We start from the raw sequence: 14,628 nt of genomic DNA, 5'->3' as shown, positions 1-14,628 counted from the left end.
TATTTGAAACTATATTAGCTATAGGTAAAGGATAAATGATAATTTCAAACAAAGGTAAAAAACTAGTTATCTATTTCAAAAACTGAAATTCTCTCGCCGACATACCCAAGTACTGAAATATTCCAACTCACCTATACAAACTTATTCACATGAATTAAAATTAGTTAAGTATAAATTTGGAACAGAACTCTAAAATTAAGGTAGTATTATCTATCTGTTATCTTTTAGATCAAGTTTAATTACAATTTAAATTTATAAAGGAAATATAATTTTTAAAAATCAGTTTCATCCATAGATAGATAATTATCAATTCTTATGAATACTTACAAAATACAATTTAATTTCAAAAGTAACTGAATACAATTTAAAAACCGTAGGTAGATAGCATAGTAATACAACCATTGATTTCATGGTAAAATTGGTCAGATATTGTACATTTCATATAAACTGAAGTAGTTTTAATGTCGATATTTGGAAATGTTAACATTTCTTGAAAATTAAAGGATGTTTACAAAATATGTAAATACAGTAATGGTTCTTTTCAATCAAAATATGACTATAAACTTTTCTCATTATTTTCTAAAAATTATTAATTAGAATCTTTTGAACGTTAAATATTTGAAAATATTTGTTACTTATTTATATTAGCTGCAGGTAAAATGCATTATAAAATGTTATTATGAAACTGCAGGGCAATGAAAATTTTTAAGGATATATGGTCCAGTAAAGGACAGTTGGATTCGTTCCATTGGTAAGTATATTCAGTTGACGAGGCTGCGATGGGCAGGTTGTAAGGATGGAAAATCTGTCATTCCCATAAGTGCTGTTCATTGTCAGAAGAGAAAAGAAAGATAGACAAGTCGAAAATGAGATAGCTGGATAGTGTCGCGAATGAGACCGATAAATATCCATAAATTTCTAGGGATAGAGGTAAGGCGTGGAATATCTTGAGCAGTTATATTAAAATCCATTGAATGATATGTTACTTTCTTTACTTATAGAATTTTCTGCTAACACGGAATTTAATCAAGTCATCTAACTTAACTACGCTTTATAATATAAAAACTCAGAGTAGTATTTTATACTACAATGCTATTTTAGAAGAAAGAATAGCCACCTTCTCAACAAAGAATTCCTTTAATGGAATTGTTCTGGAAAAATTTATTTTTTTCGGGTTAAAAACGGTTATTTCCAGAAATGAATTTTTGGTATGATTGCAATACTTACCTTAGTTAAAGAAAATAACTTGCATTAAGCCTTAAGAAATAATTATCAAATACAATCTAATGTATTCCTATTCTCTCAAGTTAGTCACTTAAAAGTACAATGTAATAAGTAAAATGTTAAAAGCTTTATCTGGGTTGGAATGGAATTATTTATATTAAATAATAGAGTAACTGGAATGATGATAAAATATTTCTATATTTTAAGAAGGGAATTATGCACTGAGTAATCTAAAAACGAGTGCAACAAGTTTAATGTATCTTTTTTAATAAATATTGAACCTAATGCTAATTTACCTTTTCAAACTAGTAAACTAAAACAGTAGATTAAATTGAATAAATATTAACTGAACCGAAGAATACCGATGATTGCCGACTACATTCGGGTAGTTGCAGTTGAAACAGATTATGGAAGGTAACTGGCCGCTAAGGCACCTTAGGTTCTAACCCATGTAAAATCTTTGTGTGTGTGAGGTAATTCCTAGAAAAACGGTCACTAACACAAAGATCTTACATGGGTCAGAACCCATCCTGCTTAGCCGCCTGTTACCTTCCACAATCTGTTTCAACTATGTACATCTACCCGAATGTATTCGGCTGTTATCGTTATTCTTCGGCTCTGTTAATAATTATATTTTAATTTAACCTACTGTTTTAGTTTAGTGGCATGTTCCATCGTAACAGTAGTCTGTGTGATGTGTTGGGGGTTTTAATTTGTTCTTTACATTAATAAAAGTAATTTCAATAATAAGTTTACCTCTGGATTATTTAACAAATTGAAAAAAATTGAACAAGGTAAATGAATTATAATTTCATTGAGTAAAACAAAAACATAACAGTTTCTATTATATAAATATTTATCAAAAGTTTCAAACATTTATCGCCGAATATCTAATTTCTTAGTTAATATTTATTTTTATTTATTTCTTTAAACTTATCTCCAGACCAAACCAATTGAGTGGTTATTTTTAATAATTATTTTTTATCTTATAAAAAATTTCTTTTACACTGAACCTTAAGTAAAAATGAATGTTGCATTATCATAGAATTCCTTTCAAAAGATCATTTCGGTATTACGAATAACTGATTTGAACCAAATTTCGAACCCTTCAAAGAATCACTCTTAAAAATAGTTTATTATGAATTCATATTTGAATGTTTGGATGGTATCATCCCTTCCCACACAGCTCCAGGCAGGCTTACAACTTGTACCGTTTGACGAAAGTAAAGGAAGGTTACATTGTAACTGCAACTGTCTGATGATTACGGGTCAGTAATGGTACATTTATTGAAGTATTACTTAAGTGAAAGTAAGATTTTCAGCCTTTAGTGAAATTCGGTACTTTTTCTTTCTCCATTTGATATTGTTTAGAATAGTCATGACCATTAGAAGGATATGCACAGTATGCAGCAGCGAAGACGAATACGCCAAATACAAATGCCCTAACTGCAGGCTACCCTAGTAAGTTAACTTATTGTAGAATTTGTTTGTTAATAAAGAAATCTCTTTTAAAATTTCTTTCTATTAGTTGTTCGGCTAACTGTTGGAAGCACCATAAGTTGGAAGGTTGCAATAAGCAAGAGGAAAGTGATGAGTTAAACAAACAAAGTTCAAGCAATCAGCGTTACTTGTACCCGTCAGAAGATACCATTCCGCTTGGTAAACTACATCTATTAAGTAAGAAATTTTGTATATTACAACTGATTAATAAACCTTGACGTTCCTATTGCTGGTGGCGAGGAAGTCAAAGCTATTTGTCCTTTATCTCATTACCTAGTGTTTAATATTGTAGTTCTTGGTTCGTTTCCCATTTTGGACTTGGTTTTCATTTTTAATTTGTTGATATAAAGAAAATGATTATGAACTAAATCGCAAGTATCACCAATGTGTAGTCAAAGTATATATATTGTATTTCATTCCTTCTGGTTTCTATTGTATATTTCCATTTTTCGTTTCTGATTTTTTTTAAATTGTATAGATGATTCAGATGATTTTTTTTTGCCAAAAAAAAGAATGCAAAACACATATTGCTTGGTAAATCGGTTTTTATAAATTTCTCGAGTTCTCTGGTCCCTATTTGTAGGAAATTTTGAGTTCTTTTTGTTTTTCAGTTTAGTTTTAGGAAGAAAAAATGAGGCAAACAGTTTAAAGTTAATTAAACCTCTGAAGGAAACCGTTTACGTTAGAGTGCCAAATACGATTTACCCTTTAATTCTTTTTGATATTATTTTCTCTGGATGAAAAGAAATGTTACAATGAGGTTATATCTGATACATTCAAAAAGAGGTGGGTTATGATGGATGGCAGATGGCATCAATTATTATGTTATTCTGATTTCATTTCAAATTATTGTGACAAAAGAAGACATGAAACGTAAGCTCTAGCCTGATCAGGAGAGTAACGAATAAGGTTCAAGCGCAATTAAAAGTCCTGGAGGTGCTTTTAAATTTTAAACTGCCAATCAAGATTTATTATACAATGAAGATTGAATACGGAATACAGTTGGTTTGAACTCATAGGGAACTACCAGTGCCTGAAGTTTCATTTAAACACCCCATATATTATGTCTCGTTTTGCACTTTTATTGAGAGAGAGAGACAACTGCTTTACGAATGTCTCTATTCTCTCACAATGTTGTTATGAGCTCACAATCTTGTCTTTTAGTCCAAGTTGATTGCACAGATAACAGTTTGCACCTTTTCTTGGTAGTGCCACAATCCCTTATCAATTGTAACTTCTCCTTCTTCCACTGAACCACTATTTTGGCCCTATCTTTGGGTGTTAAAATCAATATTGTAAAATGTATGACGCATCATTTTTCATCCAAATACATTTTCTCTCAATGATTCTGACTCATTGCTTTATTGAATTCCATTCCAATTCCTAATTCTAGGCTCCTTAATTACTTTTACATTGTTATTTTTATGTATTATTATTATTTTTTTTTTTTTTTGCGACTTGGCTGTAATAATTTCTTAAGGAGTTTGTACTCGTGAAATGTTGATTTTGTTCTTGTTAATGTACCTGAACTGTGCTTGCATCTTCATCTCTATACGTCTTCTTACTACTATTTCTTTCACTTCGTGATTGTCTTATACTTTTAGGCTCCTTCTGTATCGAAATCTATAAGATCTGTGTTGTGTAAGAACTGACACTTATAAACAAGGATATGGCTTTATTTTAAAGAAATTTTATTTTTTATGGAAAAAGAGAAAAAAAATTGCCAAAGTTGATACCTCAAGCCAGTTTTAATAAGGCGTGTAATGCCTTCGCGCCATTAAAAGTCCTGGAGGTGCTTTTAAATTATAAACTGCCAATCAAGATTTATTATACAATGAAGATTGAATACGGAATACAGTTGGTTTGAACTCATAGGGAACTACCAGTGCCTGAAGTTTCATTTATACCTTAATTTATTAATAATGTTTCCAATTGAGCAAATAGACTAAATAAAGAAATTAGGAATTAGAATAACAAATGATTATTATTATTACAAACAAAACAAAAATGTTGCTTTTATAACTTTATCTCTTGGAAGAATGTGAAATTTGGACTTTTTCACTGTAGAAAAAGAAAGCAATGTGCAGGTACTAGCTCTGTGACCATTGTCTTCAGTGTTTTACATCATCATTTGCTTTAAAATGAAGATAATATTTTTTTAACTTTTGTAATCATTTGAATAATGTTTAAGAGTAATTGAATATTTTTTTTATATTTTTAGGACATAATAAAAAATTAAAAGATATTGTGGGGAATCCACATTTAAAAACCATTCTTGAAGCTGTAAACAATGCTGATGATCCAACTCAAATGATTCATGAAGCCATGTTAGAACCGATATTTGTTGAGTTTGCTGATGAATGTTTGAAGGTAGTTCAAGATCCAGAAAAAGAATAATGGTTGGTTACTTTTACCATGTACTTATTTACCTTGTCATAATAATAAGTTGTTTATTATGATATATAACATATTTCTGGCAAAAATTGCGAGATCAAAAATAATTATTATTATAATCAATAATAATAATAATAATAAAATAAAAAAAAAATAAATAAAAAAAAAATAATCAATCGGATGAAATATAAGAATAGTGTAAGCTTTATAATTATGGGATTGACTGAAAAACTTCAAAATTAAATTTTGGGTAGTTTTCCTTTCATTTCGGTCTTATGCTATATTTTTTAAGGATGATTGGGGAATTCATTAAAACTCTTTTATCTTAGGAAAAAAGAAACTTTTTCTGTGTATTTGCATTAAAAAAATTATTTTTTTAAAAATAAGTTCAAAATTGGAAATGTTACAATCATCTGTAACCCTTATAATGCCTATAACAATAATACGCGTCAACCGCATGGATAACACCTAGCGCAAAACCCATCATCTGGAATCAAGTTAGAAGTACATTTCATTTAAATTACTTGTTTAAATAGAAACATATGAGACTAAAAATAAATGCAATGACTTACATAAGCAGCTATCATAGCAGGATACGCTATAAATCCAAGGGTGACCAGATAAAGTGGATATAGGTAAAGGTTTACAGATATTGCGAGATATGTGGAAGCACTGCAGTAGGAAAAGGCTACACTGAAGTTGAACAGCGTTTCCTGTCATAAAAACATCTTTTAAGTACCAAAGAAAGAAATAATGAACATTATTACTATAATATTAGGAATTATGAATAATTGTTGATTTCAATGTGAATATATTTTAAAAATGACTATTCATTAAAGAAACCAATCAGAAATGCATTTTATCAATTTCAATTCATAGAAAACTAATTTCAATGTACTGAACTGTGTTGTTTGTTGACAAAGTTACCAAGATTCATCTTCTAGAACGAATACACCAAGCGTATATTTATAAATTAAGAAAAGAAATGTTTATAAGACATTTCTGTTTTTAATAATTTTTTACTTTTATTAAAGCTAATTGAGATTTCCTTCTAAAGTTTCTACAAAACTATCTATGATGGAGTTATTTCGAATTCCCCAATTCGAAATCAGGACCTCATCTGACGTGCAACTCTTGCGGGACGGAAAATGACATGATCATCAAAATCAAAATTGAAATTAAACATAAAGTTTTAATACATCTTTTCTTCCTTAAGGCAGATTGGCTATTTATTTTCTTTTTTAAGCCGCGATCTTTTTTAATAAGAGTTCGAGCTAGTTGTTTTGTAATGTGCCAGTATTACAACTACAGTGAAGTGTATTTTTGTAGCAAAGATTCAGGCTCTATTGCTACAGAACAGTTTCTTAAAATTAATACCTTTTACTATCTTAATACCAGGCCTACAGTTAGATTATTTAAGATTGCTTGTGAATTAACTGTTAATTATGCTTCCCTTTAAAATCATTTAAATTAACCATCTATAATTAATGATATCTTTCTAATATCGTGGCTTCCAAGAGGTAAACGTTTTTAGGGAAAGGATTATTGAGTGAGGCGGCAAAATATACTTCAAAATAAAAATAAAATAGTACAGTAAAAGTCAAACAGCTGCCTAGCTTGGAATGTTCATGGTTGATGTCTTGACGTTTGTATAACAACAATAACATTCTCTTAGAAGTACTAGTACACAATTTCATTGTTCTTCTCAGCAATTGTCTTTAAATACAAATAGCGGCCGCGCGTAAACTATTTTTGCAAGATTATGTAGAAACCTAACCTTCAAAATAAGTAAATGAGTAGCTTCAACATTTTTAAGTCGGAATAGTTATTTTAGGGGCATTCCTGGAAGAGCTTTGAATCCTATTTAACTACAGTCTGCATTTTCATACTCATAATCTATTATAATCTACCAAACATATATACAAAAAAAGTTGCTATGCGCTTTTGAAGACAATTTGGAATTGATCAATGTGACAATATATTCACAAAAATCTGATCAACTTTTTCTTTTGTTTTCTTTATAGTGAATGCCTGAAACTTTACAACTTCAACGAATGATGAAAGAATGGCAGCTTCTGGAGCGGAAATAATTATCTTGGATGGCATTAACTGGTCCGGAGGTCAGTACCTAAAGACAGTCTAATAGCAAAAGTAGTGCAGAGGTTAAAGTGAATTTGACTCGCAGAAAACTATCTTGAAGTCTCTCCTCCTTAATAAAGAATAGTAAATGGAATTTACAGTGGAAAAAAATAGAATTTTAAAGCATAAACTTTTCGGATTATTCAATATCTAATTACGAGTGGAACTTTTTTTTTTTTGACAGTTCATCAAAATAATAGTTGTTAATTATTTTTATTCTGTTTGTTGACAATAGACCATTGTGAAATGACTATTGGAATATGTGTTCATATTGCATAATCCAATAATAATAAAATTAATGAATACAAAATTAAGAGTTTCTAGAATTTCATTGCTTGAACATTAACTTATTTTTATCAGGATCAGTATCTCAATCTAAATAGAAATACAAGAGACATATTTTGTTACAGCTTTTCACTAGACACATTTTAAATTAGGATTGTATCCATAGTGCTTGATAATATCGCATATTTCTAGTTTATAAGAAGTTGAATACACTTCGTCATAGTTAAAAAAAAAATCTATAAGACGGATGAAAAATCAACGACACTAGAAAGTTTTAAAGAACTATTTTCAACCAGATTTTTTTTGCTGGACTGGGAACAGTGATTAGATTAGGCTTTCTTTTTTGCCTTCATAATTACCAAATTACTATTCGCATACCATTTGTCATTTCCCTCAATTGTGCCAACAGCTTCTTAGCGTTCATTTTCAGGGATAAGCTTTTTCGTTCTGGATTTCGTCTGTACACTGATAAGGTTTCTAAATTGTGCGTTCAAAATGTTGGTAGATTTATCGTACTTCTCTTTGAAGTCTGGTAGACCGTCATTAACTTATATTAAAAGAAATAATGGCTTCCATTACAGTTTATGCCTTTTTCTTTTTTTTTAAGTTTATGAATCGAGGAAAAGAAAACTTCATCTTAATTTTGCTTGGGTATCAGGTTTAAGAACCCCACCCAAGCGTTTAGAGTGTATCCTCTTAAATTATTGTTTTGTTTCATTAGGAATTTGTCAATCTTTCGTTGGAAAAACATATTTTATATTCTGAAACTGATTCTTATTAATGCTGTTCCCTTGCCCTGGATTAGACCCACCTAAAGTAGTATTCTAGGTTAGTGAATCTCCATTCACTTTTAGAAGTCTGCCTAAAGTCATATTCCTCAAAACTCAAGAAATTATTTCAATTTAAGTTGTAATACTGCAAAAAATAAAAATAAATAAATAAAATAAAATGAAATACGTACAAACAAAGAAGAGCGAATGAGACTATAGGATGTTTCCGATAGTATGTAGCAGAGTAACAATAGCGATACAGTAAACACACTGGCTGAATTAGTGGTTAGCAACGATGTGAAAGACATGCCAATTATTTGTGATTGTCCAGTTCCAAAATTCATCATCATCGATTGACACATGCTACCCAATACCTGTTGAAAAAACATACATATATTTAAGTATGATGTTCCTAAAAAACTTTAAATTGGTAAATTTGTAAAAATATTCAAGTTTAGAAGTATAAAATGTAATGGATTCAGAAGAAATTCGCTTTCGCTTAAATATATGAACAATATAAAACATAAAATAGATCAAAAACAAACATCACTGCTTAAATTGTTCTGTTTATTTAATTTTTTTTGTTTATTGATTGCAAGATCATTAGCGACTGTTCATTATTATTCACTGAAAAATATCACTTGAATCGAATTAAATTACCACTTCAGCAATTTTAAAGAGACCTGGTGGTGTTTTTAAAAAACTTAAATGTAAGCAGGAACAACAACAGGTACATCCAGAATTGTTACCATTTCTGGTTACTGTTTGTATAACTGGCGGCGCTCTGTGAGTAATTATTCTCGTGCCCATTTCTCTAATCTTTGTTCTGAAAAAGAATTAATTATTCATTATTTTTTTATAACATAAGTATTTGAAGCTGGTGTATATTTCATTGTCAGAACTATTTATTTTTCATAGTTAATTCAAGGAAAGTTTGAATAATTTAGTTTATATATTGCTTTCTTTTGTTTGAATATTTAACAATTATTTGATTATCATAAGAAAGATTGTCCAGACAAAGGCTAATGATATATAGAATGAAGGCAGCAGACCCAGAAAAGGATTTATAATTATTTAAATATTCAAAAAACTAAATTTTGATTGCCAGAATGTTTCAAAAATATTTATATTTTCAGTTTTGTTGCTGGGTAAAAGAACATTTGAATAGCTCCTCCTTACAGCAAAACAATTTTTCAGATATTGGCTATTCCCAAATGATTAAAATTATTTCTTAAAAATGGTAAGTTTTCTTAGAACGTGGTGATTTCTTTTTCCTTTTTTTTTTTGTTTTGAATATTTGTTTCAAGTTCATTTCTAAAGATCAGATATTGTAGCTTCAACATCATTTGTTATTTACTTCGTTTAGCAATAAAAGGGTAAGTGAAATATACAATACAATAAATAGAGAAGACACTACTATCTTAGCAGTTGGGGTAATCTGAAACATAATTTATGTTTCATTGAATTATTAATGGTTACAAAGTTGGAAAATATCGGAATTCAGCAGAGTTTATTACTGATTGTTCTTGCCTTCAATGATTAAAAAAACAAAATTACAAAATTTATTTTTATAATTGAAACAAACACAACTCAAAACAAGAAATAAACTTACTTGATAATACTAGATAGATATATAGTTGTTACTGCGTCAGGTGTCTATCCACAGTTTGAACGTTGAACTCTTGGGAGGTAGTCTGGTTTATTTTTGTTCCCCCTTGTCATTTAGAGTTTTTATTTTTTGTCTTTTTTTTCGCCACTTCCTTCAAACATATTTTCTTTATTTTTCCTTGCCATAACATAAACATTGAACTTTGATGATCAAAACATTAATTAAAAAAAAAAATACAGATTATTTGTTTTGTTAAAACTAATGTGTTTTAACGAACATGGCAGTTGAGATTTATATGTATGTTTTCATACCATTAAATTTTATACTTTTCGAATTTTCAAAACAAAAGTAATTTTTTTATGACTTTATTTCTCTTTTCCTATTTATCGCTTTGGTAGCCAACGATTCCTCATATTTTTGCTATTTCCATTGTGGGAAACTATCCACAAGTTTATTCATGTAAAAATAACTTCATTCATTTTTTTACTTCAGTTGAATTACAGTGTGAATCCCATTGAATAAATAAAAATATTCATTTTGAACAAAATAAAGGGATCAGCTGGGACATTTGCCGTTTGACTGCACAGTTTTTATCAATAACGGCTTAAGGTATATATCATCATATATAAACTAAATTTAATTTGTAAAAATTATTTCTTAGAGAATTCTTCTCAATTTTTTCCATATACCAGATGCCATGAGATCACAATGAGGCAGAGGTTTTTAGTAAACTTATCTGATTAAACCTTAATATTTCTATTTAACCAGAGTATTCTTCTTAAGAATAATAAATTGGATAAAAGAATTTCATTTAGAAAAGATAAACTTGAAATTTATAATCTCACCTAAGTGAATCATCCGTGGAAGCGTCTATTTCAATAATGCTTAATGATGTTGCTAGACTGTTTCAATAATTTCGACCCACACAGCTTGCTTATTTTCTTTTATCTAAGATGGATTTTTCATTTATCTTGAGAGAATAAATCGTCAGGTTGTTTAGAAAAATTTTGACTACTGCTCTAACCAAATTGTATGTAGTTGCAGCATTCTCATCGTTGTAAAAAAAGTTTAAATTCTTTTTATTTCTTAATTTTTTAGCTTTCCTGTGATTTTTCACACAACCAACCCCACTCAAGCTGATTTCATTAAATTTTGTGCAAGAACTATTCTTAAATAGATGCTAAAATATTTGGTTAAAACCTTTTTAACTTTTGAGAGTTGAGTAGAGGTGTTATCCACCTCTTATAGAGCCTCTTCTCTCCACAGAGCTGTTGTACTGCTTTGTCAATTCTGAGAAATTCATCATAATTACAATTCATTACAATCCTGTAATTAAAGCATAAGAAAGATAAGATAGATTGGTTGATCTATTACTGCACAAACTATGCACATAACTGTACCCACAAATATTAATGAAACTAACATATGTTACAAAAATTCGGCTCTGAGAAAGTTGATTGATTTGAAATGAGACGCTTGAAATATTTCAATATCTGGTACCATTAATCAGGTAAAGGTAAACATATTTCATTCAAATATAAAAAATATTAGATAAATTTCAATCTTTTTTTTTTATCTTCAACAATATGAAATGTTTATTTGCACACTCCAACTAGCTATCTAGTTATCTAACAGTATCGTTGCTATTGAAACGATTTGAGAAACTAACACGAAAGAATTACCAAGTCTTATCAAATAAAAGGTAAATCAAAAAGAAGTCGTTATATCTACTTCACATCCTTCGAGTTTTAGTTCTTCAAGGTACAAGAATTAAATACAAAAATAATATATAGAATGTTGCACATTTATTTTAAAAACAAATTAGATATAAGTATAAAGTTTAAAATTGTTACAATTAATAAAATTTTAACACAAATGGTTTTTAAATGAAAACAGCAACATGAAAAGGTGAAAATTAACAAATTTGTACTGTTTAATATTTTAATAGTGCAGCACGAATATATGTATATATATTTAATTAAACAACTTTCTGTATTTCTGATGTTTGGAAAAATATTCTTTGTTAATGTTTTTAGAAATAAAAAATTATCTTTTTATAAATTTTATTTCATTTTTTGCCTTTACTTTGCGTTAAGTATGAATTTGTAGCTTCCCACGCAACAACATTACAGATTAAAGCTTTAATATTTTTTGTTTGCGTATAATTGTAGAGATTTTTAGTCTTTCTTAGTTTTATTATTTCTAAGTTAAATACAGAAAAACAAACTGTTTATTTGCACACTTTAATTTATAAGAATCTAAAGAATCACTTTACTGAAACTCACCAAATTAGTTTAAAAAACAAAATGAGGATAAGGTATGGAAAATGTTTAAGATACTCTCAATTGGAGGTAACTGTGGCTCACAAAATAACAGAAAAAATAATAAATACTAAACTTTAAAATAAAGCGCCTCTGAAGGCTCAGGTCCCTCACATTTTGTGGCTTTTTATAGTAATAATAATAAGTAATCCTTGGACATCAAAAGTGTCGTATCTTAAAGGGCGTAAACACACATCAAAGCGCTTAAAAGACCAAATTACCATCTATTTGGTACATTAGACAGATTTTATCAACTTCGTTCAAAAATTGAAATATTAATATATAAATTTCTTCAACAATGACTATTTTTCAAAACTATGAAATAAGTATAAATATAATTTTCTCTTGTTTTAAAATATTCTTTTAGTAAAAAGAATAAACATTTATTTCTTAGTATTATTTTAGATACAGTTCCGATGAAATAAATGCAAGGCTATTGTATCAATACTTTCAAAGTTCTAGAAAAATAAATACAATTTTGTATTCAGCAATAAATTACGGAAAATAAAGAAATGTTCATTAACATAGCTTAATTAATGCTAAAATTACGGATCATTTTTAAAAATCATTTTGTACAATGAATATGTATTAGATGACTCTCGCCTCCATCCGTAACAAAAGAAATTGGACATTGCATTAGGTAAAAGGCAATCTGGTATCTTTTGAGTGAAATTCTTGAAAACGAACTTTTCTCCGATAAGTTAAAAAAAAATTATTAAAACGATTTCTGATGTAAAAAAAAAAAAGTTCAAAATTTTAATGATAATATTTTGTTTGATAAATATACAGGAATATAGTGTACTGCTTCGTATTATGATCAAATTTTGTTTTAAAAACCAAATAAGTTAACAGAGATCGGAAACCTCGATTTGAGGACAATATTGACTCTAGCTCTTTAAAATTCTATTAATCGCTTGTCTCAATAAGTCCTCACATTTCATTATTACTTCTGGCCCATTTTTTTCATTTTTTTATTTTAAACATATTAATATCAATCAGTCTATTACTTTTTTAATTACTTAAATATGTAAAAAAAAAAAAAGGTTTACAAATAAATGTCTACTTTTATTCATACCTTTTCTCAATATAATTAAATTCCAGTCATAATTTTGAATGATTTAATGAACTATTCTGTCTTTAAAGCATTTTTTTTTTTATATCATTCTTCAACTTACTGTAACAAGACAAAAGGTTGACATTAAATACGACATAATTTAAGATCTCGGTGACTACTCCTAGCGCCACGATTTCATAATTTACAATCCTCTGTACGATCTGTAGGAGAACACCATGCTGACCAGGTATAGAACTGTCAGGACAAATCCCAAGATCTGAAAAATGAAAAATGTTTCATGTTTTTATTATTTTTATTGCAAGCTCCATTCAAAGGATCTTACCAAATGGTATACCAAACATACTCTTTGAGCAACAAGTCTTATTGCATTTTTTTTTTTCTCTTTCTCTAACTTAAGAGTTAGCATATCTCCTTAGAAGATTGTCAACACAAGAGTCGCGTTTCATCTAAGGTTCCAGTTTGTCAATGTATACTTTTACATACCGTAAACAATTGTGGTTGTTTAAACAATTTACACACCGTAAACAAAAAAAAAATTGGCAGTTCCACCCGTTAATTTTTCATTTAGTTTATTTGTATTGTGAAATCTAAATTAGATTATCAATACCTACAAAATCAAATACTTTTTTTTTTTGTTAAATGTGCGTCATCATCTGAGGTCATTGGCGACCGTAATTTTTTCAGTGCCCTGTCAACCACTAAAACAATGGGCTAAGCTCATAAGAAGAGGAAATCTAAGAAACAGCAGCTGGATTCGAACCCGAGATCTCCGCTCGTACGAGCTCATCCATTTTTTTTTAATTAATCTATTTAATTACATTATTTTTCTAATTAATATGCATGATTTTCGTAATTCGCAGTAAATTTTCCCATATATGTACAGTTAACGTTTGCCTGGGCAGTGTTCAGTCTTCTGAAATTAAGCATAATATTCATAAACTAACTCCATGATTCATTTTATAAGAGAGACAACGTTTAGTTTGGATGAATTATGTCAAAAATCCAACCCCCCAAAAAATTTTCATTTTGAAAGCAACTGAATGGGTGTCTGTGGACATGGACGAAAACAGTACGTTAATTGTCATTGAGGATAGTTACCATTTAATAATTAATGGAGTTAATTATTAATATTGGGCGAACTCAGGAATACAAAAGATGGAAAAAGAGTCCTTGATTTGAAAGGTGAAAAACCCAGATTGGCCCTCCAGGGAATGAACTGGCTGCACCAGCGCCACGGCGTCAGCGTTTTGTTCTTATTTTTGTGGATCTCTAACAGTTCGTTTGTTTCTAGTGTGCACTTATTTTTTAAAA

At 29.1% G+C, this 14,628-nt stretch overlaps 3 protein-coding genes across 13 annotated transcripts in view; 1 reads left to right on the top strand and 2 right to left on the bottom strand.

The window, feature by feature from the left end:
• Positions 1-1,762: 1,762 nt before the first annotated feature.
• On the top strand, positions 1,763-12,988 carry LOC141452593 (zinc finger HIT domain-containing protein 3). Of its 9 annotated transcripts, none has more exons than XR_012457483.1 (8): positions 1,763-2,018; positions 2,411-2,492; positions 2,601-2,685; positions 2,753-2,901; positions 4,946-5,123; positions 7,143-7,238; positions 9,449-9,552; positions 11,020-12,988. XR_012457483.1 is itself a non-coding variant. In XM_074124896.1 (6 exons), exons 2-5 carry the CDS (start codon positions 2,483-2,485, stop codon positions 5,119-5,121), a joined length of 420 nt encoding a protein of 139 aa, XP_073980997.1. In that variant the 5' UTR covers positions 1,764-2,018; positions 2,411-2,482; the 3' UTR covers positions 5,122-5,123; positions 7,143-12,988. The 9 variants fall into 9 exon arrangements, 2 of the variants coding, with proteins under 2 accessions (XP_073980997.1, XP_073980998.1); XR_012457482.1 differs by having other exon boundaries at positions 10,414-12,988; XR_012457479.1 differs by adding an exon at positions 10,414-10,530 and having other exon boundaries at positions 1,764-2,018; positions 7,143-9,552.
• On the bottom strand, positions 5,449-9,122 carry sing (MARVEL domain-containing protein sing). The gene is made up of 4 exons (XM_074124890.1): positions 8,973-9,122; positions 8,504-8,686; positions 5,691-5,831; positions 5,449-5,605 (listed from the first exon to the last, which is right to left on the bottom strand). The coding sequence occupies exons 1-4, from the start codon at positions 9,120-9,122 to the stop codon at positions 5,528-5,530; spliced, it is 552 nt and encodes a 183-aa protein (XP_073980991.1). The 3' UTR covers positions 5,449-5,527.
• Positions 9,570-14,628, bottom strand: part of LOC141452591 (uncharacterized) — a 22,557-nt gene continuing 17,498 nt past the window's right edge. For all 3 annotated transcript variants that reach the window (XM_074124892.1, XM_074124891.1, XM_074124893.1), the window contains one exon: positions 9,570-13,573. In XM_074124892.1, coding sequence (XP_073980993.1) covers positions 13,499-13,573 — 75 coding nt within the window. In that variant the 3' untranslated portion in view covers positions 9,570-13,498. The remainder of the gene's footprint in view (positions 13,574-14,628) is intronic.

This window comes from Rhodnius prolixus, unplaced genomic scaffold, assembly GCF_049639745.1.
Source record: "Rhodnius prolixus isolate KJV_2025 unplaced genomic scaffold, Rpr scaffold_3, whole genome shotgun sequence".
In the NCBI taxonomy this organism is placed as follows: domain Eukaryota; kingdom Metazoa; phylum Arthropoda; class Insecta; order Hemiptera; family Reduviidae; genus Rhodnius; species Rhodnius prolixus.
Note: the sequence above shows the minus strand (reverse complement) of the source record. Positions and strands in the feature narration are given on the sequence as shown.

Bases quoted from the DNA above. Each gene is read 5' to 3' on its own strand.
- sing (XM_074124890.1), bottom strand. From the start codon at position 9,122: ATGGGCACGAGAATAATTACTCACAGAGCGCCGCCAGTTATACAAACA. The intron at 5,832-8,503 runs GTACGTATTTCA...TTTTTATGACAG, and splicing joins TCATTCGCTCTTCTTTGTTT to GAAACGCTGTTCAACTTCAG. The intron at 5,606-5,690 runs GTAAGTCATTGC...ACTTGATTCCAG, and splicing joins CTGCTATGATAGCTGCTTAT to ATGATGGGTTTTGCGCTAGG.
- LOC141452593 (XM_074124896.1), top strand. The intron at 2,686-2,752 runs GTAAGTTAACTT...TCTTTCTATTAG, and splicing joins CCTAACTGCAGGCTACCCTA to TTGTTCGGCTAACTGTTGGA. The intron at 2,902-4,945 runs GTAAGAAATTTT...TTATATTTTTAG, and splicing joins TGGTAAACTACATCTATTAA to GACATAATAAAAAATTAAAA.